The sequence below is a fragment of the Alosa sapidissima genome, chromosome 19 (assembly GCF_018492685.1).
Source record: "Alosa sapidissima isolate fAloSap1 chromosome 19, fAloSap1.pri, whole genome shotgun sequence".
In the NCBI taxonomy this organism is placed as follows: domain Eukaryota; kingdom Metazoa; phylum Chordata; class Actinopteri; order Clupeiformes; family Clupeidae; genus Alosa; species Alosa sapidissima.
In genome coordinates this window covers 13,796,628-13,824,578 of record NC_055975.1, presented here as the reverse complement: position 1 = coordinate 13,824,578, position 27,951 = coordinate 13,796,628, and the positions used below count along the sequence as shown (strand labels likewise).

The window sequence follows — 27,951 nt, the reverse complement described above, 5'->3', positions numbered from 1 at the left end:
AATAATTTTACCATAAAACTTTGTAATTCATGTGAAAAAGTTTGGCCACATGCACGCTAGGGGGAGGCAAATTGTCAGTGATTGCTATGTGTTCTGGTTTCTCTTTTGTTCGTAGGCTAACCTATTTAGCCTATAGTAAAATACGTATCACGTAATCCTTCATCAAATTATATGTTTGTGTGTATTATGTGTTTATGTGATCAATGACCATAGCCTATGTGTGTTATCATTTGAACATAGTTTAGGCTGCGGGTGGCGGATTGCTTATACGAGGGGGGCTGTTTACGAAATGTCTATGATACTTCGCAACTTTTCAGCGAGGGTTGCCTCTGGCTCCAGTTGTGTGAATCTGTGGTAGGCCTGTCAAAAACTGGGACGTCCCAGCATACTATAAAATACAGTAGTCGACTCGACACAATATATTGTTCCTCTTTTTCTCCCACGACTGCAGTCCGATGGCGCTGAAGAAAGCTGTGCTTTTTAACTTATGGGGTGGTGTCCTGAAAACTCGCCCGTCCCAGTCTTTTCTGAAATACGAGAAATCTCTCGGTCTTCCCAGGTAAGCGGTAACAACAATAACTGTATTTGTTTCTGGAGTCCTAAGGAGGAATGTGTCTCAGTTTACAGCTTGAACCGATAGATTTGGCCTGCATGTTTTTTTCCAGAATTTGGCTCATGGTGTCAAAACTCTATAGCACATGCCAAATAATAGGCAAATAACACCTCGAGATAAACGACTCACATCTGTTTCAAAGCGAAACTGCAGTCAAAATCTAAAAGTGTAATGCATGCAACAACATAGTTTAGGCTATATGCACCATTTGAATTAATCTACTCTCCAAAATCAGTAGCAACACACTGTGCTTTATAAACCTTGCCTTCTGTTTTTGCTGAATTTGGCTCATTGTGTCAAAACTGGATAACTATCTGTGTCAAAGGCAAGGCAAGTTTATATAGCCTACAGCAAATTCCATACACAGGGGTAATTCAGTGTGCTTTACAGAAACAAAAGCAAAGAATAAATAAAAACATAAAAGGGCAAGTTAGGCCAAAGGGCAAGTTAATTAGCCAATTAAGACATGTATCAGTTGGATATAAAGAACTCACATCTTTGTCCAAGTGAAATTGCAAGTAAATGGACATCTAACAATTCTGTTTCAAAATGTAATTCTTGCAGCACCATTTGAATTAGGCCTACTCTTTCAAGTCAGCAGCAACACTCTGATGTGCTTTATAAAACACTGCGGTTGTTACTCTACTATTTTCATTGTCATTTCCTTTTTTTCAATTTCACAACCTTATCTGCATCGCTTGTATCCTCTCAGACTAATCAACAGGGGAAATATTGCATTGTGTTTCTGTATCCACCCTTGAAATGGGGAGAAAGGGGGCAAGTACAAAACTGTGAAATTGTACCGGTGCAAGTACACAATGGCTTACATGAGGTCTATTTGTAGTAGCCTACTAAACCTCTGTCTAGTTGCATTTTCTTGAACCCAGAAATGTTGAGTACCCTAAAGTTTTATTGCAGAAAACGTCATTTATAGGCCTAGTGGATGGAATTCAACTTGGTTGCTAAAAGTTGCAATTTGCATAATTAACATACAATAACATACAATTATTAAGACACTACAGATGAATAGGGTAAAAAATGTAAATAATAGATATCACGATGAAACTTTCTCAGTTGATTACTTATGTTAAGATGAGAAAAAATGTATTGCATTTTTTTCTATTTTAATGTTTAAATATGCAAACGAGAATCTCAAAGTCAAAGTCAAAGTCTGCTTTATTGTCAATTTCTTCACATGTCAAGACATACAAAGAGATCGAAATTGCGTTTCCTACTATCCCACGGTGGAGACAAGACATATTTTACCAATTAGGTCCACAGACAAACATAACATTCAAGTAAACAATATAAAAAGTAAAAATAAGAAGGCACATACAATGAAGAAATAAGAGCAGCAAAATTTTGTAAAATTGTGCAATTGTGCATACAGTAGACAGTCAATATAATAGTGCAAAAGTCAGGCCAATAAATGACTGAGGTAGTTTTGTTTGACCTAAGTATGCAAGTGGCATAGTGGTGCAAGTTATGTAAGAGCAGCAGAAGTGTGTTCAGAAGTGTTCAGGACAACAGGACAACAACAACAAGTTGCAAGTGTGCAAGTGTTCAAGTGGAGTAGTGCAAGTGGAGTAGTGCAAGGCAGCCATTTTGGGTCTAAAAGTCCAGGATGTTATGTAGCTGAGGGTGGAGGGGGGAGAGGGGGGAGAGAGTTCAGGATCCTAACAGCCTGGTGTATGAAGCTGTTGGTGAGTCTGGTGGTGCGGGAGCGCAGGCTTCTGTACCTCTTCCCAGAGGGCAGTAGATCAAACAAATTGTGAGCGGGGTGACTTGCATCACTCACAATTTTGGTCGCCTTGCGGGTGAGGTGGGAGGTGTAAATGTCCTTCAGGGAGGGGAGAGAAGCACCAATAATCCTTCCAGCTGTGTTCACTATGCGCTGCAGGGCTTTCCTGTTGTATTCAGTGCAGCTTCCAGCCACACAGCGATACAGCTGGAGATGATGCTCTCAATGGTGCCTCGGTAGAATGTGGTCATGATGGCTGGTGGAGCACTTGCTCGCCTGAGTTTCCGCAGGAAGTACAGGCGGAAACTCAGGCGAGCAAGTGCTCCACCAGCCATCATGACCACATTCTACCGAGGCACCATCTCATTAAATATGCGCTCATTTGCTTACAAACAAAATCAGATCGTGTAATAAAGCCAGGCTCCAAAGCCAAGGAAAAACACGTATACTTAGGGGTCTGAGTTGGTAAAAACCTTGTACCGTTTCACCGATCTGAAAATGTACTCAAGTAAAAGTAAAAAGTAGTTCATTTAAAATGTACTTTAAGTAAAAGTTACTTAGTTACTTTTTTTTTTTTGGGGGGCGGGGTACCAGAACAACCAGTTTTACCAGAGACTTTCTAATGAGGAGATACAGCACTCAAAAAATCCTCCATAGTAATGCATGGGGTTAGTTTGTAACGCAGTTGTCTACACATATCACAACCCTTCCGGGGCAAAACGTTGACATGTGAATACGTTGAGCCAATCACGTGGTGTGTTGTAAAATACATTGAGCCAATCATGTGGTGTGCTGTGAAGACATCGTGCCAATCATCTGTTGTGATCTCGCTGCTGGAGCAAGATTGGTGTCGTGAAGCCTTACGCACACGCATTTCTGGCGATATAGATGCACGATAAGTGCCCAAAAAGTGTTGCAATATGGCCGCCGAGTGGAGGTACTTGCCTGATAAGGATGTTGAAAAATGGAGATCTATGTGAAAAATCACCTCCTTTAAGTTCTTTAAGTTTGAGCAGTAGTTGATTTTCAAAGTTAGTTGCACTCATCCTTGGGTCGCTTTGCAGTGAACAGTAATCCAGCACAACTGAAAAGCCCCTTACAGGCAGCTGAGGCAGGCCAATGTTGAGTTGCAAAGAGTTTTTTTTATATTTGGAAACGAGCAAAAGGTTCAACAGATTAAAGGGTGTCGAACTAGGGGGGAAAGTGGGAAGTATAGGGCAATGGAGGAGAGGGCCCTTGAAAAGTGGAATACAGGGGGCACAACATTTTCATCAGGCATTAGTAATAACTCAGGTAATCCACACATAAAAAAATCCAAACAACTCCATAAGTAGAGTCATGTGTAATGAAGTGGAATAACACAGGGAAAAAGTATTGAACACGCTAAGAAAAAGCACTAAGGCAAGGAAAGGGAAGGAACGAGCTGGAATCTGTAAGTAGTTAGAGAGTAGTTATCCTTTCTATCTGCGCAAATTAATATAAGCTTGGTTAGTAGCCTACATATCGATGGGCTATAAAAAGGTTTTTCATTACCAAGGTGTCACACAAGAAACATTTCATGATGGATAAAAGCAAAAAGCTCTCCCAAGACCTTTGCAGTCTTATTGTTGCAAAACATATCAATGAAACTGGTTACAGATGCATTTCAAAACTTCAGAATCTTCCAGTAAGCAGCATGGGAGCCATTATCTCCAAGTGGAAGAAACATCACTGCATCATCAACCGGCACAGGGCACAGGATCTCCTCGCAATATTTCTGACCAGGGAGTCAGAAGGATAGTCAATTCCAAGAGCCAAGGACCACTCGGAGAAAGCTCCAGAAAGACTTGAAGGCAGCCAATTCAATTAAACAGTTCTGGAAGTAATCTGGAACTAAAGATCAGGATTCACAAGAGGGACCCCTGGAATCTGTTTAGAACAATGGACCAAAATCACACCTGATACTGCGACTAATAAGTTTTGTCATACAGAAAATGTCTTGAAGCTGTCTTTACAAACAAAGGCTTTTCCACAAAGTATTGAAGAAATTTCAGTAGGCACGTTCAATACTTTTTTCCTGTGTCATTCCACTTTAATACACAAAACTCCTATGTTTGGATTTTTTGTGTGTTAATATAATGTGTGGTGAAAATTTCGAATAGACTCACTGGAAGTTTAGGCTAATTACTGGAAAAAATAATTAAGCGTTCAATACTTATTTCCACCATATATTTATTTTACCTTGTATTTTAACTTCCAAATTAAATGTAAAAATGAATGAGCTAAATGGTTTAGTCCGCCTGCACGATTCATAAGGTAGTCTATCTTTTGTTTATTTAGTTGAGCATCGCTAGTGGACCGCTAATTGTTGTGCTGCTGGTGCAATGTCTTTCTCCAAGAAAGCCAAGTCAGGTTACTAAAAACAAAGGCCAAAACAGGAAAAAGAGAGACATCAAAATGAGGGGAAACAACTGCTAATAAACGTCTTTCCAAAGAAAGGTGAGCACAAACGTCAAAACACGAAATCCCATGGTGTTTGCTTGAATATCTCCGCAATTATTGGTGCTAAAACGAACTGAAACAACCCATTGGAATAGCGGAAAATACACAAAGACTGCATGGCGTCAGCTTGATTCATGTCCTGTTGTAGGCTACATGCTGATCATTATCACTAGGCTAGTGGTTTAGGGCGCGATTTTTTTTTCTCTCCCTTTCTGTTTTCGTTAGTCTTAACTTTTTTTTTTTTACTCAAGTAACGGATGGGATTTTTGATGTGGCGAAGTACAATACTTCACTCAAAAAGTAGGCCTAATCAAGTAAAATTTAAAATACCGATTTTATAAACTACTTAAAAAATACAAAATGCACAGTATTTCGTTACTTTCCACCTCTGGTAATGACACAAACTGGCCCTGAGGAGTGCGTCCTGGGTATTAGGCTTCAGGGGGTACAGTATGTTGAGACTGGAGCTGTAACCACGGGCGGATTAAGGAATTAAGTACCCTTTGCAAAATAACTATATACTGCATGCACACACACTCAAACGCACAAAAACAAGAACTGACTGATAGGTGTTCAGTTTTTCTATGTAAGTGTTTTCAGGTATGTGTCTGGGTATTTCCAATTAACTGATGTATTTCCATTTTGAATAGAAGTGTTTTTCCAATGATTACAACATATTTCATTTTTGAGTGTCTAGTGTAAGAAACATTGAGTTGTATTTTCCAATAAGTGTGTTCCAGATTGCAAACAAATTGCCAACCAAAAAATGTGTTTAAGGTATTATTACATGAAAATTCGGTTTTGAAGCTTTGGTCTAAACAATAATAGCAAATGTTTGCAGGAAAAATACAAAATGCTTGACCGAAAGACTGCCATGAAACTGCTAGTATATGATCAGTCCAATGTAATAACCTCAATACTTTTCAGTGATTTCATATCAAAGGCCCTTGCTGCGGATGCAGATGGGACTGAGAATGCCTTAGTTCGAGCAGAGAGAGGAAAGCTGACTTTACAGCAGGTGAGGGGATACAACAAATGAGCTTGACCTTTATGACCTTTACCCATTTCTTTTTTTCTTTTTGGGGAATGTTAAGCAGTATTTTGGTCTTTCTCACTTGGAGGCCGTTGTAGGATATAAGGGTCTGCCAAATCAGTAGATGTGAACGTAATTGAAGCTTATGCAATCAGAGCCTCTATCCAGGATAACATTTAGCTCCTGTGGTTATGGTCAGTTGCAGCATTGACAATTCCGATTATGAACTGTGTAAATGCAAGCCTTTATTGAACTATGTACAATATCTGCTGCCGAGATGTCAAGATAATCAGATTTAACAGATAGTTTAACCTGTGTGTGTGTGCGTGTGCGTGTGTGTGTGTGTGTGTGTGTGTGTGTGTATGTGTGTGTGTGAATGTACATGTCTTCAGATGTTTACTGAGCTGGAGGAGGCCTGTAAGAAGGAGGCCTCTGCTCAGGGGCTGCCATTGCCAGCTGAGTTCTCCCTAGTGAAGCTCTTTGAGGAGATCCAAGGTGTGGACTTCCACAGGCCCATACTGGAGGCTGCTGCAGCCCTTCATCATCAAGGTGAGCTGCACGTAGGCTGCCATTGAACTGATGGTTTATCAGTACAATGCTACAGAAATGCAATGCAAACTTAAAAGCTAACTTAACTCAATTTATAAAACTCGCTAGATATGGAAGCAGTGAAGTCAATTGATTTTTGTTTATTCATTGTCATGATTATTAATTCTTATAAAAATGTATACATTTACAGTGCAACAGTTGCAGAAATATATATTTTTTCAATTTAGTAAAGCCCAGATCCGTGACATCATATGGTCCCTTATAGCCTTCAGCATGACCGTAAACTACTAAACATTTGTAGCTCTTTAGGTTCACACAGTTGTTCATGCTTGTCCTGTGTCCTCAATTGTAGGAGTTCTCACAGGTGTGCTGGCTAACCTGTGGGTCGACGACACCCCTCATCGCCATCACACGGCCCAGATCCTGTCTGTCCTGGAAGGCCACTTTGACCTGGTGCTGCGGTCCTGCTTCACAGGGGCCCGTGTGCCTGAGCCGGCCATGTTCAATGCAGCCTTGGAGAAACTCAGCCTCACGCCACAGCAGGTACCCTGGGAACCATGCGCGGATCTACGGGGTGGCAAAGGGTGGCAACTGCCACCCCTGGGACACAGTCTTCCACCCCTGTTGCCACCCCATTTATAAATCAGAGTATATTTTATGTTCATACGTGTTGGACTGTGAGAAGGTGTGAAACCCGCACCAAACTCCTCTCAAACAGAAATCGCGGATTTAGAATCCCCCGCCCCCTCACAATGGTTTCACCCATCACCATCAGCACAGTGATCCCTGCGAAATTTCACCATTGGCAGCAGATTGCACAGTGCATGCAACTATGTGTCAACTGCCTGTAGGCCTACAACGAAGTGGTAAGTTTGACCACCAAGTCGAAAAAGTCCATAATCAGACCCATAGTCAGTCCATCAGTTAACCCGGCAACAACCTCACTGTTAGTCTACGTCATTTACATCCACAAGACTTTGTCTCATCGAATTTTTTGATGATGGTCCGGTCAGATAATAAGGGCATGCTCATGCGTAGCGTAACGTTTAACGTCTATTTGTGTGTGTCGCTAGTTTATAACATTTGATTGTAGCCTAAATACTGCTGTCAATGTCAACCCATACACGTGATAATTCAACACGGGTTCTCAAAATTGTCATGCATCCACTTTCCCAGCATCTATGACTATCCAAATTTGGTCGACATGTCAAATCAAACTAGAATATCTAATCGGTGTCAAGCTGGTGGCGGTTGCGTTTTTTTTACCCTTTCTTTTCATATATAGTGTGAATCAATCTACACAAGTAAAAGTAGCCTACAGTTACATGACTGAAATTCTACTCAATCACAATAAGTAAAAGTAGCCTACTATTTTCAAACAAACCCTACTCAGAGTAGGCTACTAGACTAGACGTTTGAAAGCACATCACATATGAAGCGTTGTGCATGAGATGTAATTGCTTAGATTCCAGTTAAATCTTCCAGTTTCATTGGGTGATAGATTTCAATCATTTGCTGGTAGATGAACCAACAAGCTGAGGCCAGCACAGGAGTTTGTGTCCTCAAGAAATTAACATGTTGCTTGTTCACTCGTGTTTGAGGTCGTTTTAATAGGATATTTATAAAGGTACTTTAATACAGTATACACGTACTTCCTTATTCACCACTTTGTGAGTGAGTGAGTAGCCTAAATTGTGAATGGCAAAACGTAACATTTGGCACTAAAGATCAGGGACTGAGGGGGACTGATTTCCATTTAGGTTCGTTCTGAGCAAAAACATTATTTGATATCATAATATTATAATATCTATATAATATTAGGTCTTAAAAATAAAAGCCTAACTTAATGGCACAGAAAATGTCCTTGCTTTAAGCCTTGCAATAGCCTAACCTATGTATGGTGCTACCAACTGCATGACAGGCCTATAAATATTTGCCTAGTGTCTCTGGTATCTTATTTCACAAATTGTTTCAGTAATTTAGACTACATACTTGGAAAAGGCAGTTAGATAGTGTTGGATATTAATATTCTTTTTTTTATCTACCGATGGCTTATTTTGTATGACTAAATTTGTCCATATTCCCTCAAAACTAACTAGAAGAAATCATTTGAGGGGTCATTTTTTAAAAGAATTCTCTGGGGGAACATACCTCCAAACCCCCCTAGAATTGCTTTTTGACACTGTATAATTTAAGTACAGACTACACAGACTGTATAGTGATTACACAGAGAAAGAAATTCACATATTAAGACCCACATCATCCAAAACGCCAGCTACATTTCCGATTTGCCTCCCACCTCGTGTAATGTAATGTAGAGAACAAAACATATTCATTGAAATCCGTAGAATTTTAAGTTTTGAATAATGTCCATGGCCCCCCTCCTGGAACCTCATGCCACCCCTTCGCCACCCCAGGAAAAAATCTCTAGGTCCGCCCCTGCTGTTGTCTCCTTTATAAAATTGTAGAAAAATAAGCCATCTAGCTCTTTAACAAAAACAGTAGTTTACACATTTAAGCCATTAAGTATTTCTGTGAAAGTCTATATAAAGGTCCAAAATCAGTTAAAGGAACCATATGTAAGAAATGTATTTCAATTAATCATAAAATGGCCCTGATATGTCACTAGACATTAAGAAATCATGTTAATTTCAAATACTTATATCACTGACAACAGTAGTCCGGCCAGGATATTGTCATTTAAAAAGTGAAGTTGCAGCCCTCAACTGATGTTGATGTTGTCATGTTGTGTTTTGGCCTGATGCGCCACCCTCCACCTATCTACTAATCACAAAGTCAGTAGTGTTTCGGCATCCGGGTTGCCAGCTCTGCCAGTCAGGGGGGAGGGGGAGGGGGAGGGGATACACCGCTCTACAGTACATGTAATAGACCTCTCCAGAATAAGTCCCGCCTCCTAACTTCCGTATCCATCCAACCTTTGGTCGTCAAATGTCTATGGGAAATAACATGGCGTTTTGAAAGATCGTACCTGTCAAACTCTGTAGGTGACAAAGTAGAAAAAGCTGCTGGGCAGATTGGCCTACACACTTCTGCCATCTAGTTTCCACTGGATTTTTTGGTTTTCGGTGCCGTTTAAGTAGTATAGTCTATAATATACTACTTAACGGCACATGCCCTGAATGGTACGAAACTTCTACAGTATGTTCTTTACTCATAAAACAAGGCATTGAAAAGTTTGTAAATGCACCAGGAGTTTATTTAAATAACACTTGCCTGATGGATGCTACTATCTGCTACTATACCGCTGCGTCGACGTTACTTCCGTGATTTGGGAAAAGCCCGTAAAAGTCCTGGAAGGAAGCATGCATAAGGATGTAGATCCAGGAATGCACTAATATTTTGTTCGTGGTACCAGTTTGCAACAATTATTAGTTAACACTAAGTTGTAAACACTTCGGAAAAAAAATATTAAAAACTGGATATATCAAAAAACGTTGATGTAATCACTTCCTGCCAGGACTTTTACGGTGTGTGCCAGGCATATCAGTTTGCAATATAGTTTTATCATAGGCTACATATACTACTGTAAACATGCATAAATACAGGTATTTAAATGTATAAAGTGTGTATGTTTATTTCAATACAGAATAAACCACAACAAAAGACAAAGAAAGCAAAATAATTTTAGTTAAACCTGGCCTAAACCTGGCCAGGCTGTAAGATTTGATAAACGTCACATGCAATGTTGCAGTGCACACGCACAACCAATTTTATGTTACACTGCACATTTTTTTTACAAGCGCTTAGCCATGTACACATATTTTATGTCTGTCTCTTTTTTTTTCAAAACACAAATCCAACTACTGCTCATGCAAAATACCTTGTATCTCCTGCAACATTCACTCACATCGTAAACTCGTTAGTCATATTTTTATTTTTGGATATACCATGCACACCATGCTCTAAATTCAGCTCTTCTGTCTTTCATGGGTTTTTATCAGTAACAGTAAACATGTAAGCAATATTGAAAAAAAGAAAAAAAATGCAATACAGCACACAAGAAAAAAAAGAAAAGCAAAATACAAACATGTACTACCACATGGCCAGGTGCAGTCAGTCAATGCGAGAACAGCCACATTTAATCAAACTAACACTGTAACAGCAGAGGCTTTTGCTGAAGCGTCAGCCGTTGTGTTCAGCCCTTTACATGTGTGACATTCTCAGGTAAACATGTTCAAGTCTACCTGCACAAGTCCACCAAATAAAACAAAGTGCTGGCTGAGTCTACTCCCAATTACTTAAATGCTCTCATACAGGCGTATGTTAACCCTCGGCCGCTATGTTTCTCCAAATAATGTCGTTTGGCACGACTGCCCTTACACACACGGCAATCCAGACTATTTTCATTAGTAGTTCCCCGATGGTGGTGCTACCAGAGCAGGGGTATACCTCTCTATCTTCAAAAAGCTCTTGAAGACCCAACTCGTTTTGGAGAGTACCTCCTCTCTTAACATTTTTAACAATCCATCATACTTAACATGCACTTACCATACACTTCCCTATTCCCTCCTCCTACTTTCTCCATTACACCTAACATGCACTTACAGTACATATTCCCTCCTTCTCCCTTCATGTCTTTCTCCTTCTGCCACCATCTCTTTCAGTACACTTATTATAAGTATAAGTATATATACTCTTTTGATTTTACTCTTCCTGTGAGGGAAATTTGGTCTCTGCATTTATCCCAATCTGTGTGAAATTAGTGAAACACACTCAGCACACAGTGAGGTGAAGCACACACTAATCCCGGCGCAGTGAGCTGCCTGCAACAACAGCGGCGCACGGAGAGCAGTGAGGGGTTAGGTGCCTTGCTCAAGGGCACATCAGCCATCCCTACTGGTCGGGGTTCGAACCGGCAACCCTCCGGTTACAAGTCCGAAGCGCTATCCAGTAGGCCACGGCTGCCCCAAAACTTGACTAGTACTTAAACATCTGCACTCTTATCCTCTGGTAGTATTATTTATTGTTGTAGTATTTGTAAACCAAAGGTCTCCTCTGTATAGTAGTATTAATTGATATAGTATTTATAGCATTTTTACTTGAGGTCTCCTCTGCATTGTAGCTTTGTTCCTCATTTTGGAAGTCTCTTTGGATGAAAGCGTCCACCATCAGTGTGGACAGTGTACAGACCTGAACCTGACTGTGGCTGTGCTCTTCTCAGGCGGTGTGGGTGGACACTGAAGAGGAGAGTGTGAAGGCCGCAGAGGGCCTGGGGATGGCCGCTGTCCTGGTGAAGGACCCGAGTGCCGTTCTCAGCCAGCTGCAGACACACACTGGAGTGGAGGTAATATCTGCAACATCTGCATTCTGCACACAATATGAGTGTGTCATGGTCTGTGTGAGAAAGCGCAGATATGTGAAAACATTCCTATTTTCTTGTCAATCCATACTAAGTTTAGTTTATAGCTTATTCCGATGAGGTTATCAGACAAAACTGAAGTTTATTCTCTCATTTCATAGCAAAATGTTTCTTGGTGTTTTATGACCACAACATTGTCTTCAAGGCAGCGCTACCTAGAAGGCACAAGGGCTAGGCATGGGGAATTCCGGTGTGATATTGACCTAAAGTGTGTTGAAACATGATACCGAGTGTGAACGTATGTCTCATAGCTCACCTCGGCTTGTCCCCTGTACTCAGAAATCTGCTGCTAGTTAGCCAATGCTACCAACAGGGTTTCGTTGTGGTGCCTCGGGCATCGGCCTAGCCATGAAAATAAATCACTGTTTTACACCATTTACGAGGCTCAAAGTAGCTCCATACTTCATTGGTAGACTTCCGAGGGCCTTGACATTTAAAACGAGACATGGAGAACTTTGAAAAAACACTGGTAGTTTATTTACAAGACGATTTATACAGACAGTACCTTAAGGAATTTTACAGTTCGACACCATCTTGAATTTAGTCATGATAAGTCGAGCGACGAGTACGAACCAACAGGTATGATAAGGGATCAGATTCCAAAAAAAATTCAGTGGAAATGCATGGATTCCAGTTGCTGCTACTAGAAGCAACTGAATCCATGCATTTCCACGGAATTAGTAGTCAGTCAGAAGGAGAAGAAGAAGTAGCATGGTAAAACGTATCTGTAGTCAGAAGGAGAAAAAGAAGTAGCATGGTAAAACGTATCTGTAGTCAGTCAGAAGGAGGAGAAGAGGTAGCATGGTAAAACGTATCTGTAGTCAGTCAGAAGGAGGAGAAGAAGTAGCATTCTAATCTGACGGGGTAAAACGTATCTGTAGAAGTGGTGCCAGCCATAGCTATGTTGTTAAACTGGGCAACCATGATCAGGAAGCATGAAGAAAGTGACTTTATGGCTAACCCTAGCTATATCAAGCATGCTTGTTTTGTTGTTGTTGCGACAGTAATTGTTTGAGGCCTGTGGCCTGTGTTTAATGCTGTTTTTCTGCAGGTTAACAGCACAAAAGATGGACTCCCTGCTGCTTGTAATCCTGAAGAGGTCACTCATGGATTTGTCAACATCAAGGTTTCAGCTTTTAGTTACACCCTACCATACAGATGTACAGATTTTCATATTATTTCATTTGCTACCATTTTTATTTTATAATTTTATATTATTATTTTGTACCAAATCATATTATTTTATAGTATTATAAATTGCATATGCATATGATGATATACTGTACATACCAACCCAAGATGTGACTGAACAAAGGGTGATAAAAAGTTTGTCTGCCAGCTACAAACTAAAGTTAAGAGCAAGTATACAGCAAACTTGGTACAGCATAGTCCAGACAGCATTGCTATAGGAAGTCTACAGCCACTAATAGAGCTCGTAAAACGGAATAAAAATGTCAAAAATTGAACACACCCTAACTTTATTGAAACAGGGCAGTTCACTGAAGCCTGCCCAAATTGGGTCCAGTTTTAAGTTCACACTAATTGCTTCCTTGTCCAGCTTAGCCCCTGAATTTGTTGCTTCCTCTCCAGAATGGACCCAGCCTGGCACAAGGAGTTGTTTACAAAGTCCTTAAACAAAGGAAGAGAAAATAAACAGCAGCTTTAAGCTGTGTTGCCTAGCAGCAGTCTGGAAATTAATTTCTCTCTCTCTCTCTCTCTCTCTCTCTCTCTCTCTCAGCCTGGGGTTAAGATCCACTTTGTGGAAATGGGGGACGGACCACCCATCCTGTTCTGTCATGGCTTCCCAGAGAGCTGGTACTCCTGGAGATACCAGGTGAGTATTAAAGCCAATAACATGCTATGATTATTCTGTTTCATTTGAAACATCTCATTTGAAACACTGTATGGATGTGTGCTATTTGAAGCTTACCACATGTGTGTGTGTGTGTGTGTGTGTGTGTGTGTGTGTGTGTGTGTGTGTGTGTGTGTCAGATCCCTGCCCTGGCAGATGCTGGATTTAGAGTGTTGGTTCCAGATCTGAAGGGATATGGGGACTCTTCTGCACCAGAAGGTACATCTGTTATTTTCTTTTTCCTTGCTCCTCACATGCAAAATCACTCCTCCCTCTCCTTGTTCATCACAATCTCTACCAATCTCCCATTTACATTATTCAAGCTGGTCAGTCAGTGTAGTGAATGAATGACTAAGTTAAATAAAGTGTCATGTCATTTAAAGGCATCCTCTGCAAGTTTACTATACCAAGTGTTACTCTGATAAAACAGCTTTGAAGTAATTTTGACAGTAAACTAAATTGTAATAGGGACAATCACAAACATTCTGTAAGCTTGTCCGTCTATGGAGAACCAGCCTTGCAACCCGTAGAATCACAAATTCCTTTACGGCAATAAAATTGTGCAATTGTGAGTTGTGTAAGATACAAATACTACGAAAAAAAAATGAAAATGCACTTGATGCCTTTAATTCATTATTTTCCCCAAATGACTAATGATGTAAGTAGTGTTGAGATGCTTTTGTTAATTGGGATGTGTGTGTGTGTGTGTGTGTGTGTGTGTGTGTGTGTGTGTGTGTGTGTGTGTGTGTGTGTGTGTGTGTGTGTGTGTGTGTGTGTGTGTGTGTGTATTTCCATGAAGTTGTTTAAAGTCATTTTAAGTTTATCTGTGTTTACAGCAATTGAGGAATATTCCCAAGAAGCGCTCTGTCAGGCAAGGATAGCGACAACATATACACACTGCACCACAACTGTATCCATGGTCCGTGTAACGTTTTGCAGTGCTGTGCAGTGCTTAAAAATCACAGATTTTTAAGCCTATTTTTATATTTTTTCATGTGCATTCTGCAAATAGAACACAACACGGCAAAGCGTTACGCGGACCATCCATACATATCTTTTAATATTAAAGGAGCCCTATTATTTTTATCTGGTATTTCGCTGCCACATTATTTTTACTCATACGTCTAACATATCTTCTTCTCATTTTTAGGATGTGGTGACATTCATGGATAAATTGGTGAGTCCAGTCTTCTGTTGCCTTAATCTTTCTTTGTCTTAGTGCCATTTGATTAGTTGATTAAAGCTGTCTTGAATTATCATCTATGTTACTGGTATACAAGTATAAACAGTGGCCAGATTTCACGCACAGTTTTTAGTTACTCCCAATGTAAAATCAATGAGGAGAATATAAAATGATCCTCATCATCACCATGATGAAGGAGAATTAAACAGCAGGGAAAGCTGTTTCTTTTCCGTTAAACTGTCCAACGGGTGTAGATGGCAGACACACATTCAGAGAAAACTTAGGAGCAGTAGCAAGGCAAAGTTAGACTTCAATAGTGGAGACGATGTGTAGGTTCATTAACTCTGGTGTGGTTTTATTTTCTATGACTCTATTTTCTATGAAAGGCTTCACTGGTTTTGTGTATGCATTTTACCGTAATACATAAAGAGCCCCGAATGAATAAAAACCTGAATCAAATTATTTCCTCAAAATGAACATTTGCATTGAATCTAATCACCCGCAGTAAAAATGGGAGTTAAGCACAGGAGAGAAAATAAAGAGCACACTTGTGGATGCCTGTGAAGCACACACTGCTCTCTGCACTACTGAGGAAGTTTCCGAGAAACTGAAGAGTATACTGAAGAATCTGAGTGTCAGCATTTGGCTTTCTCAATAGGGAGAACATGATCAGCCCAGTGAGGTTATCGGATGGTTATTCATGTGTATTTCAGTACAAACTGCTGAATAAACAGTGAGTAGCAATAGAGAGCTGATGCTGCCTTCAGCAGGTTCTGCATTTCAACATGTTTGTGGTCTTATTGTGTTTCCCTGTCACTCTTCCACCAAATAAAGAAGTCCAAATGGGTTGGAGCAGATGTCACCATCTTCACAGAGCAAACTCTATGTTAGTCTTTGTTAGTTTAAAATCTCACACACACACACACTCATTTACATACACAAAAGCTGCAAGAGTATGGAATGGAGTAGGAGATGGAGACAAATTGACAAATTGACAAGACTGGGCGGCTGTCATATTTTGTAACGCTCTGCGGTACAATCACGCTTTGGGGGCGGTGGTAGTGTAGTGGTTAAGGAGCTGGCCTAGCGCGCAGTAGCCTGAAAGTTGTCGGTTCAACTCCTGGCTTCCACCGTTGTGCCCTTGAGCAAGGCACTTAACCCCAAGTTGCTCCGGGGACAATGTGATCCCTTGTAATATAGCTGACATATGTAAGTCACTTTGGTCAAGAAGTGTCTGCTAAATGTAGTGTAATATAATATAATCTAGTTTTCTCCAAGTTAACTTTGAGAAAACTAGTTATTAATTGCTTTGTAATAACTCCTCAACCCTTTAGAATGTGTTTAGTTTTCCCTCATAGTAGATTAGCTTAGGTCTACTGTTGTCATGCTACGTAATCAGTTTTCCAAGGAAACGCCCTATGTGTCTGTCGGATGTGCCCCATTGACATTCTATCAGCACAGGCAGGCAGCTTTGAGAAGGCATGGTATTGCTTTCAGAGTCAATGGAGAATAGATTCAGTCAACTTACTGTCAGTGGTGATTGTTACAGGATCCTGTAATTACCTGCTGTAATTTACTGGCTGATTGAGTCATGTAATGAAGAGGGCCGTTGAATAAGCTTTCAACAACAGTTGTGATGACAGCTGGTTAGGTTGCTGCACTTATGCTCACTGGCTGCTGATGCTGCTCGGCAATCAAATACAGTGATGGAGGAGTGGTGAAGGGAATATTAAAGACCTCCTATATATCTACTCCAGCAGTAGTTTACTGCCTCTTATCTCTAATATCCCATTGATCTGCTTTAAGTATATGCTTTAAGTCACACCTACTGTATTTTCTCCCAAAGTTCCCAAAGGCCGACCGACTGCCAAGGTGAGAGAAATGTTGTATATGCTGCCCTAATGGTTTCCTCTGTTTTTGTCATTTAGGGAATTCCTCAAGTGACACTGATTGGCCATGACTGGGGTGGTGCCCTCGTCTGGAACATGGTGCAGTGCCATCCTGAGCGAGTGAGGTAGGGAATTGGCCCATGGTCTTTCCTTGGTACCTATATCCAAGGCTGTAATCATAATATACTTTGAGGAATGTATGCATGCATTGTTATGCTACCATAGTATCACTCACTGTTGTCCAGTGGTATGAATGGTATGCTAAATGGTTAAATGGTATGCTAAATGGTTAAATAACTGACAGGAAAAGGGAGTGCAGAGGTGAGATTAAGTGAAGTTAAGTGAAAAAACCTGAAACAGCATTACCGGGAAAACACTGGCTTGCCTTGCACAGTAATGCTGATACAGATTGGTTATTTCCGCAAATTGTTTAGGCTACATAATCACATGGAGCCATAGCAACATAGCCTCACAAAGGCATACCCAGAAAGCAGACCAGAAATGCAAATGTTGCACACCCAAGTTTTTGAATATTTGCTCAACTTTGGCCACAATACAGTATCTGGACTTCTTTTCTATATCAATGCATATACATTTATGTTCATATGATTGTAGTTATGGTTGTAATTTATTCAACCCTCAATGGCATTACATAGAATGACACATGAAAATACAAACAAAAAAAACAGTTGCCTTCTATTAAACATCAATCTTAAAAATAAATATATTTTTTAACTCCATGGCTATAGCCTTGCCTACATCCCTTTTTTCAGCTTCCCATGACCCATAATTCCCCTCGACAGCAGGATAAGGCACGACAAGAAGCAGCACCTTCCTCACATCCACAATCAACTTAGCTTACTCTCACCTGTCAGTCACAGCATCAGCATTGTGTGTGTGTGTGTATCTATGTGTCTGTGTGTGTGGATGCTGGCTGGCATCGGGTGGTTGGTAAGGGTTAAAGATCCCTTTCATTTGGTCCCAGCTGTGGCGCAACTGGCTGGGGCACCTGCACCGTACGCCGGCGACCTGGGTTCGATTCCCGCCCCGTGTCCTTTCTGGATCCCACCCCAACTCTCTCGCCCACTCGCTTCCTGTCGTTCTCCACTGTCCTATCACATTAAAGGCATAAAAAGCCAAAAAAATATACTTAAAAATAGATCCCTTTGATTTGATGTGCTCCCCAGGGCAGTAGCCTCCCTCAACACCCCTCTCTTTCCGGTGGACCCCAACAAAAACCCTATGGAGGGGCTCAAAGCCATGCCCATTTTTGACTACCAAATCTACTTCCAGAAGCCTGTGAGTGCCATAGCCTACACTGATCCTAAATTACGGTATTATTACTATTACTACTATTGTGAAGGATGCCCTGACCAATTGGACTAATTGTTGACCCTTGGTCTTTGTGTGGTTTTGTTTGTGTGTGTTGGCAATTGTTTGATTTTGTTTTGTTTTGTTCTGTGGTGTTTCTGTGCAGGGTGTGGCAGAGGCTGAATTGCAGAAGGACCTGGAGCGAACCTTCAAAATCTTCTTTTCTGCAAGTGATGAAGAGGTAAGTTGTATGTGAATTGTGCCATCAAAAGAACCCTCTGTCAGTTAAGAAATGACAGGAGGCTGTAATAGTTCAATGCAACACAAAAGGCTGTGAGTTATGCACCATAGCAATTCTGGGGTAAGGTTCCACAGTACTGAATTCTAAAGAAGAAGGTTCACATGAAGTACAGATTATAAATAGTCATGAACACAGTTGGAGAAGTGCTTTCTTAAAAAAGTTTTTTATGCTGTGTCATTACTTTTAATACAGTATGTCTCTCCAACTTTGCCCTGCAGAAACAGGTCTAATGCACCACCCCAAAAAGGGACAATGGCTGATGATTAATTAATAGAGTGTATTGTGGTTGCATCATTCCCATTTTATAATCTAATCTGCTTGTAGGATACCGTCTATCTGTATCTATTACAGTTGGTTACAACAATGGCAGGGTGATCTCAAATCATTGTAACAATGTTAGGATGAAGGATCTTCCAGTTTTTCATATTAGCACATATATGGATCACAGGTCAAATGGGCAGGAATATCATATTATGAACATGCCAACCAGTGGAAATGGGTATTTAGATGAAGGAATCTTCTGCTGTGACATTGTCTGTAACCTTTGTGTGTATGTGTGTGTCTATGTGTGCACTTGTAAGTATTTGCATTTGTGTATGTGCTGTGAGTGTGTTTCTTTGTCAGAGTGCACATGTGTGCTTTGTCAGAGTGGGCGTGTGCTTAATGTGTAGGCCTTTTGTGTGGGTGTGCATCGGTAGTGAGTTACAGCTGACTGACCGACAAACACATCATTCTCCTACAGGCCAGGCAAGAGCAGGGATACCTCCATGAATGCGGGGGTGAAAGGGATGAAGCCAGTGGCTTGAACAGTGTGTGATTGCATATGCGTGATTTGAAGTGTGTGTGTGTGGGCAGTTAGAGTCATTCTGTGTGTGGATGTACGTGTACGTGTGTGCGATAATGCCAGAGTCACGGCCCTGGCTAATTGCAGTGGCCCTTCGCCCCCGCACTCCAAGCACCTTAAATGCCACTTGGCACATAAAGCGTCTGCAGCAAAATGATTCTGTCGAAGATAAACCTCCAAAAGAATATTCATTCATTTATACAGCAGCATTTAGCACCTCTGTGATAGAGGAGTTTGGACTTACTTTTTAATCTATTTAAAAGGTTGTCTTTTACAACCCAGAGCCAAATGCTTTTAGTGGACTTCATAAGGAAAGTGGCAGATTGACCACGATGTTGCATTTAGGATTTTCTCCTGTGAATTAAGGCACGCCTGGCATGACGGGACTTTGGGGAATTTTATGTAATATTATGAGCAATAAATATTAAATAAGCAGATTTATGTCATGCATTAACTCAACACTGCGCTACTAGTCACTGAATCGTTTTTGTGCATCTTTTCAGGGTAAACGGCCGCCTATTAGCACATCCAAAGTCTGTGAAAGAGGTAGGTGCAGACAAGACAACACTCGGTCATTCATTCACTGGGATGTCAGAGTGGTTAATAGTTACAGAGAAGAATGCTCCCAACATGGGCAAAACCAACACACACACACACACACACACACACACACAGAGTTGAATGTATTGTACCTCTATAGTTTGAGAAGATGTCATTACTGTAATGTGAACCCAGCATGCCTCCTGCCAGTCCAGTGGAAATGAATAATAAGACATGCTTGACACCCATCAAATGCAAGCCACTGTGAGTGACAGGCATATGTCAATCATGCTGAAATTGGGTCAATGTTCTTTTTCCTTGCTTGAGTTCCAGTTTAGCTCACAAGTTGTTAAAATTACAAAGTGTCAAAAAGACCTACTTGTAATGCAGCATATTTCAGTGCAGTAGGCTGCTGGACTTTCAGATTCGTATTCATACATGTAGGCAGACATTTTTCTGTCAGATGTTCAAATGAAATCGTTCAGAGTTCAGTCTCATTGTGTTGTGTTTCTGAACGGAGCTGAATTGAATGGAACACTTAGTTGTTATTAACCCCAAAAGATAGATTTGAATTCTTTCATGAGTTGAAGGATATTGGATGGAGATAGAGGCCTCCACACCCTGACACTATGATCTGTAGAGGTAGGCTATCTCCTAACCCTGATACTATGATCTGTAAACAAAACCCAGTTACCTCTGGCACACATTCACACGTGATAGATAAATAGATAGATAGATAGATACTTTATTGATCCCTAGGGGAAATTCAAGGTCACAGTAGCAGAACGCCTACTGGAATTCTCTTAGCACATTACAGTTTCAGTCACTCTGGCCTAGCAACACCTGTGTTTTACACTGATGAGTGAATTCTACCAACCTAATTGTTCCTATAAAGAAAGTCACAGTGAAATTACACTCTCACAAATGGTATGCTATGTATTTTAAAACTGCAGGTGATTGTAGATCCTAGCAGGTGCCTTTCCTGCACTGCTCTCTCTTTTCCTAGTCTCTTCCTCTGTCACTGCTCTTCACATATGTAAAGTGCACATGACCCGTTTCAAGACAAGCTGTGCATCTGATGCTGTGTTCCTCTGTGTTGCATGGTGATGGCAATCTGCAGGTGGGCTGTTCGTGGGACTCCCAGAGGAGATTCCAAGGAGCCACATGCTCTCTGAAGCAGCGCTGAAGTACTATGTCCAGCAGTTCACCAAGAGTGGCTTCAGGTAGCAGCGAACTCAAAGCTCAAGACTTAAGCTAATAGGCTCTCTTTTGTGTGGTGGTGAAACACTTTTTACTGTATTGAGGTCCTGTGTTTCCTGTGTTTTGAAATTCATGCATGTGCATGCGGTGTCTGTGTCTGTGTGTGTGTGCGTGTATTTCAGGGGACCCCTAAACTGGTATCGGAATGTGGAGAGCAACTGGCGCTGGATGTTGTCACGGCCCAGATCAAAGGTGAGGCCTCATCTTTATGGACTGATATGACTGTTGATGCTGTTAAAGTGCTCAAAATGCCACAGAAGGCTTGTAAAATAATTATCCTTTAAGTACCCTTTAAATACCTTATCTGGAAACTGGTTTCAACGTGCAAACAATGTGCTCTGTATTTCTGATGTAAATGATATCAGTAAGTGATCTGTAGTTAAAGCCTTTCTTTTTGGGTAAGTGTCAGCTTCCTGTATTTGCGTAGATCCTGGTGCCCGCTCTAATGGTGACCGCTGGAAAAGACCCCGTGCTTCTTCCTGCCTTCACTCATGGAATGGAGAACATGGTAAATGCAATTGTAGCATTTAGACATGTACAACCTTATTGAATCACAGCCAACACTTGGTGACACACAGTCTATTTTTACTAAAATCTCCTTGTATATTGTGTGCTTTGGTCAGATTCCCAATCTGAGCCGTGGTCACATCGAGGAGTGTGGACACTGGACTCAGATGGAGAGGTAAGAATGAGGTTCCCACAGGGCTGTTGGTCATATTCTTCCCTGCCCCACACATGTGAGACAGAATGGGGTCAAGGGTGTGAACCACAACCGATTCAGTAGTCACTCAGCCAACCAGATGGTAATGGAGTGACCATAACACTCACATGCACCATGTGCCATTATCTAGCCTTGAACCTGAGCCTTTAGGTGAACCAATGCGGTCCTCAAACACTGTTCAATGGCTCCGTCATCTCACTACTAGTGGTCCCACACGACCACATCTTTCTGTGAGGAAAGGCATCTGTGCATCAAGTGCAGCTGACAGCCATATCAGCCATGACACATAGAAATAGTTCCCAGAGGCTCAGGACCTTTAACACTTTCTCTTTAGCAATGGTGGGGCAAAGCACTACACTGCCTTCTACTACTACTGCACTACTAAATTGTGCTGCATTTCAAGCTAGAGATGATTTTGCAAGCATTCTTAAAAATAAGTTGTGTAATTGTGAGAAAGGATGTAAAGGATGATTGTTATCTCACTGCAGTAGTTTTCTGTGAATAGTACGGTACTTCTCTTTTCCGTAGAAAAAAAAAGGTTTATCTTGACACCATTGTACACAACATTCTTCTGAAACATGTTGAGAAATCAATCATTTAAACATACCTCATGATGCTGGTCATGCCATGGTTACAAACTCTAAACTCTTTAAGGCTCAGATACATAGGTATAGTCCTATGCTCTGTTTATTCTTAGATTAATCAATGCATGTAGTAATTTCCTTGTAGAGATGATTGAGTTTGAAATGTCAGTGGCTATACTTGCTTCTGAAAGTGCGTAAATTACTGACCTGTGTCCGTGCGAGGGAATATCTTGCTCCTTCTGTAATATCCCACGTGCACCCATGCCCATAGCTGTGAAACACAGTATTACACTCCTGGCCTACACTGAAACAGCTGCTGTGCTCGAATACAACTGAGCAGTTATAGTCCACACTTCAAGAAGCCACAAACATGAAATCTACTATTTGATAGAGATAGAGATACTAAATGAAGTTTTGAGTGTAAGCACTCACATAATTTAAAGTGGCTTTAGGAGCATAGAGCAAACGAACCATTAGTGTTTGTTAGTACCCGGTATAGCTTGCAATCTGGCATGGCTTAACCTTATACATTTCCACCCCTATTTTGGAGTTTTTCCTCGAAATTGCACACCGCCTACTTAAAATGGCCCTGTTGCCACATACTTTGACTTACAATCAAGTGCCTGACCTCTTTGGAAAGCTAAGGCCTTGTAGAATTTTTTGGTACCAATAGATTGACTGTGTGATGAACTATCAGAGAGTGGCAAAGGGTAGAATGATAGTTTTTTTTATAGGCGGTTATGCACATCTCTAGAAATGACCACATTCTGCCCTCTTGGTCACTTATTTTCTCTTGAAAACACCACTGAGGCCCACTACCAGGTCTTGTGAATCTGTATGTCAAAGTAGATCCTTATAGGATGAAGTATGACTGTGTGGGACCCATATTTGTGTGGGCATACACATGCGTTTTGCTAAGTGTCCATTTGGAGACTCCAAAAGGACCTTTGGTTACCCAAAACTAAAACTCTTCCTATACAAGAACCCCTTTATGCAGAACCATGATCTTGGTGTCAAATGAAAGGTTACAGTCTGTGTCTCATGATGGAGTGATCCCTGGAGAGCTTTGCAGTGGCTGTGCCATACATTTAGAGATGCATTATCTGACCTGGAACTCTTACTTTTGCTCCAACACCTTTGAGATTTCCATGAAAAAATGACAAACAAGGTAATGCAGCAAACATTTGTATTATAAAATGAAACAAAGGTAAAAATAGTAAATATTATTATCTCCCCCTTCCTCTGCCTCTCCCCCTGCTTCTTGCAGCACCCTTTCCTCTTTGTGTCCCACTGGTCTCAGCCACTGGTCTCAGCCACCGGCTCCTCTTCCTCAGACACAGGATCCTCAGCTCTTGATGTTTTGCTTGGTGGGACCCAGTCTTCATTGCTGTCACTGAAACAATTGTACAGATGGAAGTTAGACTCAGACCCACTAAAGTATATGAAAACCCTTCCCAACAACTTATACAAATTATATAAATGTGTGTACTCAGGTCACACCTCCCCTGCACTCTTTTTTACACAAACACACACACACTGCATTCTCACCTAACTCCCCTCCCCCAGATACCAGAACTATTCACACCTCCCCCTGCACTCTCTTTTACACACACACACACACACACACTGCATTCTCACCTAACACCTAAAAACTATGCACTAAACATTACAAAAGCAAACGAAACTGTATCTGTAACTGTATATGGATATAAGTAGTATACTCACAGCTCGAAATCAGGGTCCTTCCCAGCTAAAAAGTTGTGCTCCTCCTCGGAGTCGCATTCGGAGAAACTACTTTCGGCTCCTCCAGATCATCGATGTCCTCCGGTTCAACATGTTTCGTTTTTGCTTGTCTTTTTGGCATGTTTTTACAAACAAAAACCTTCAAAAACTGCCTCTTGCTTGTTCAGTAAAACACTTCCAAAACACTGCTTCGGTGACTATGTTTACGCATCTGTTTTACGCATTGAATTTAGCCGACAAGGAAGTAGAATGTGACGATGTGTCACATGTCTAAAGAAAGCTCTCCTCATTGGCTACACAGACATCTAGGTCCCATCTCATTGGCTCAATCAGACGCAGCGCTATTGCCATTCAAAGACTGGTTGTCAGATTCATCGCTTACGTGACTCATTGGCTTTGATGGCATCTATCTCGACTCTCATTGGTCCTACAGACATGTAATTGGTATCGATGGAATCAGAAGAGCCTCGTGAACACGCAGAGTACCGTGAATCCAGCGACAATAATGGAAGTAGAACCGAAATATATGGATTTCCGCGAAAAATAAGTTTTTACTTCGCTTCTTTTCGTATGCATCTGTTTTGTTTGTACTGGCGTGTACAACTACTCAATATATTGGCAATAAAACAATGTAGATATTTTACATCTATGGATTCTTACGAAAATTTCAAGACCAAGCATGCTGGGCTAACTTATTGGTACGGCCATACAGACAAGTGACAAAGTATGAACGCAGCAACTTTGGGGGGTGGTGGAGGGGGGTATTCTGATATGTTATATATCGGGATAAACTTATATTTTACACACAAAATATATGTTAATTCATGGAAAGCTTTACATATATCGATTCTTGAGATTCTCAGCTTTAAAATGGTATATAGCATGACTATGGTAGTTCATGATAAGGTGCAAAAAAATGCATGGGGGTTGTTGGGGGGAGGTGGGGGGCACTGTATTTGTCCCGAATTCGGGTCACTATTAATGTACTGGGTTAAAAGCTATGAATATGAGACACTTTTTTGAGAGATGAAGCTAAAGGTGAAGGAATCTCCTGTTCCGGGATCAGCAGGTTCGTGATTGCCACTCGCCCCGTCTAGACTCACTAACCCTACCCTAAAGCACAACCAGCAATAGCCTATAACAAGCTTTGAGAACCACGGGCTAGTACTCCATGCTGATGATGATGTGAAATAGCCTATGATAGGCTGCTTAGAAAGTTTACTTTGTTGTAGTTTTTAGATCATATACACAAAATTAATTTCCTCGCAACTATCCTCTCTGTTATCAGTGTTATCTATATCTTAGAATCTGCCTTTTAAGTGATAACGCACATTCAGTGTATTATTAACTTTTCTTTGAAATTCCAACGACCATTCAGTCGTTGAATTTCAAATGTTTTCGGTCAAATCCAAGCACAAGACAGTGACCTCATGACCACCCAAGCAGAACAGCTAGCTTACTGCCTGCCAGATAAGTGGAGTAGATCAGAGGTTAAAGGGGGGTCAAAGGGCATTAGGGTCAGATGGTGCATCATGATCTACAAGTTCCCCCTTTAACCCCTCTGTGACATAAAGACCTCTTGCCTGTTGGTTTAAAAGCTGTAAAGCGGATATCTGTCTGACGCTGAGCAAGCAGGCGTAGCACAGAGATAGATTTCCTTGGCACTTGTTCCAACAAGCTGAGCTGGTTCTATGGAAGCGGGACTAGACTGTAATGCTGTGCTTTAAATCTGTCATCTCCAGGCCAGCTGAACTGAACAAAATACTCATCGGCTGGCTCAAGGAAACACATCAGAAGGCCTCTATTGCTGTCGTCCCCAAGTTATAAACAGAATTCTGTGTACATTTCCTGTGAGATAGACATGGAATTATGCAAAGAAGTGGGTTATGTTTTTCTTTGTCTGTATTTTTTTTTGCTTTGCATTAACCAGCTATTTGTGTTCTGTCAGGAATTGAACATTCCATGTAGCATTTAAATCCCCCAAACTCATCAGCACAATCAGACTGTTGTGTGGGTGGAGAATGTTTCGTTGTTGTTATGTGTGTGAGTGGGAGGATGCAGATGTGCTGATTCGGCGCCATTGAGACTGATATTCTAAAGAATGATTCCCTGTGCCCAAGGCCAAACCAGGTCATGGGACTCTTTGGATTGTTTCCTCCTGTGCCAGAAGTATAAATGTGCCTTATAAATGAATCATAAATGCGTTTTTACCTTAATATCTACATATGCACTACTGGTCAAAAGTTTAGGGTCACTTAGACATTTCCATTCCACTTCATTATAGACAGAGTACAAGCTGACATCAGTTTTCAGTATCAGTATTGTTTTTTTAATCAGGGCAGCAGTTTTCAGATTACATTATATGCCTACATAATTGCAAAAGGGTTTCTTTCTAAGTGACCTGTAGTGTACCTCTCATGCATCCCTGTCTTCAAACCAGTTGCTTGCATCTATGTAACTTGTTCATTTAAACAGTAACTAATGCCACCTCACACTATATTAACATGCCTGGATTCTGTGATAAAATAATACTGCAGTGCATAATTATTCTCTCTATTTCTTTGCATCTTGGTAAACTTTAATGTTATGAGATGAGGGCTTTATATCCAGTAGCCTATCACTTGTACTGTATATAGGGCCATTTGTTCAATCGGATTAGGCTCTGGGCAAATGGAAAAAGAAAATGCACTTGAATGTGTCTAGTTTCACTCCTGTTTCGCTCCATGCACCAGTTCTCAAATATCCTGGTTGGGCCTTTGTGTGGTATCCTAATGTGAAGGTACTTTAAGAGAACATACACATTATTGTTATTTATGTGCTATATAGAGGTCAAATTGTTCTGAGTCTTCAGACACCTGTATGTTCCTCTGTAATAGCCTACTGAGTTTGTCACTCTGTATTAACATACGAAAATTGTTCCCAACCGACTCACAAAATGTAGAAGAGATGATTATTATTTCCCATAGCAGCAATTATTATGAGACATTTATGAACGAGACAGCAACTCTCATAGAAGTAGGCTATAAGGCTAAATCACTCCCTCAGGCATAGCTTTGATGGTGCTGCTAGTGCTAACCCACCCCTCGAGCGCACTTCCTCATTGTAATGAGCGAGCGGACAGGCGTTTAATCAGCGGGGGAGGTGCAGGTTACACAGTGATGGATTTTAGCCATGGATATGCTGCCATAACCCCATAACCTTCTGCCAATATAGGCCAAGTAAATTATTTAGAGAGTGAATGGCGGAGCTGCAGTCGGTGAGGAGTGATTAATCCGGTGAAGGTCTCAGGTCTTTTGTCCAATCTTCAATAAGTGAGATAACAACCCTTCCAAGTTATCTAACGTCTATCTATCAGTAAAGAACATTCCACACATTATAATTCAGTTCTCGTCCTCATAATTCCCCCAATATCTTAGAATACATTTCAAATAAAGAAAACATCATTGAAAACATTTTCTTTTAGCACTCAAAAATTCCCTCACTCAAAAATTCAATGAACAAAGTATCCCAGTTATTTCCTGTAATGTTTTCTTTGTTTTGCACTATAGCTGCCACTCGGAAATACAGTAATTTCCGGTGTATTAGCCGCATTGTGTATAAACTGCAGGACAGTGTTTTATGCAAGTTAAAAAAGAAACATATTAATACCATATTAACTGCCCCCGTGTATTAACCTCAGCTGAAGAAATTTTGTAAAACCAATGTATAAACCATGGCTAATAGGATTACGGTAAAGCAGTCCTTTTAAATACCTGACACACATTTGTTAGCACATTCCATCAATCATTAAACTCCAATACCATAAAACAATTAGATAGTTATTCGCTTTGGACATGTGTGCAGAGCAGGATAGTGTAGCTCTGCTGATTGCATGGCAATAACTCAGACACACATACACACATAAGTTCATTAAGTCTGAAGGCATT

General features: G+C 40.9%; 1 protein-coding gene across 1 annotated transcript; it reads left to right on the top strand.

The window, feature by feature from the left end:
* The first annotated feature begins 135 nt into the window (after positions 1-135).
* ephx2 (epoxide hydrolase 2, cytoplasmic) lies at positions 136-26,569 on the top strand. The gene is made up of 19 exons (XM_042072022.1): positions 136-559; positions 5,763-5,853; positions 6,261-6,417; positions 6,770-6,960; positions 11,600-11,722; positions 12,849-12,923; positions 13,536-13,631; positions 13,790-13,868; positions 14,486-14,520; positions 14,800-14,826; positions 16,761-16,846; positions 17,909-18,020; positions 18,199-18,273; positions 19,681-19,723; positions 20,838-20,940; positions 21,100-21,169; positions 21,405-21,485; positions 21,601-21,659; positions 25,768-26,569. The coding sequence occupies exons 1-19, from the start codon at positions 456-458 to the stop codon at positions 25,850-25,852; spliced, it is 1,692 nt and encodes a 563-aa protein (XP_041927956.1). The 5' UTR covers positions 136-455; the 3' UTR covers positions 25,853-26,569.
* The last annotated feature ends 1,382 nt before the right edge of the window (positions 26,570-27,951 follow it).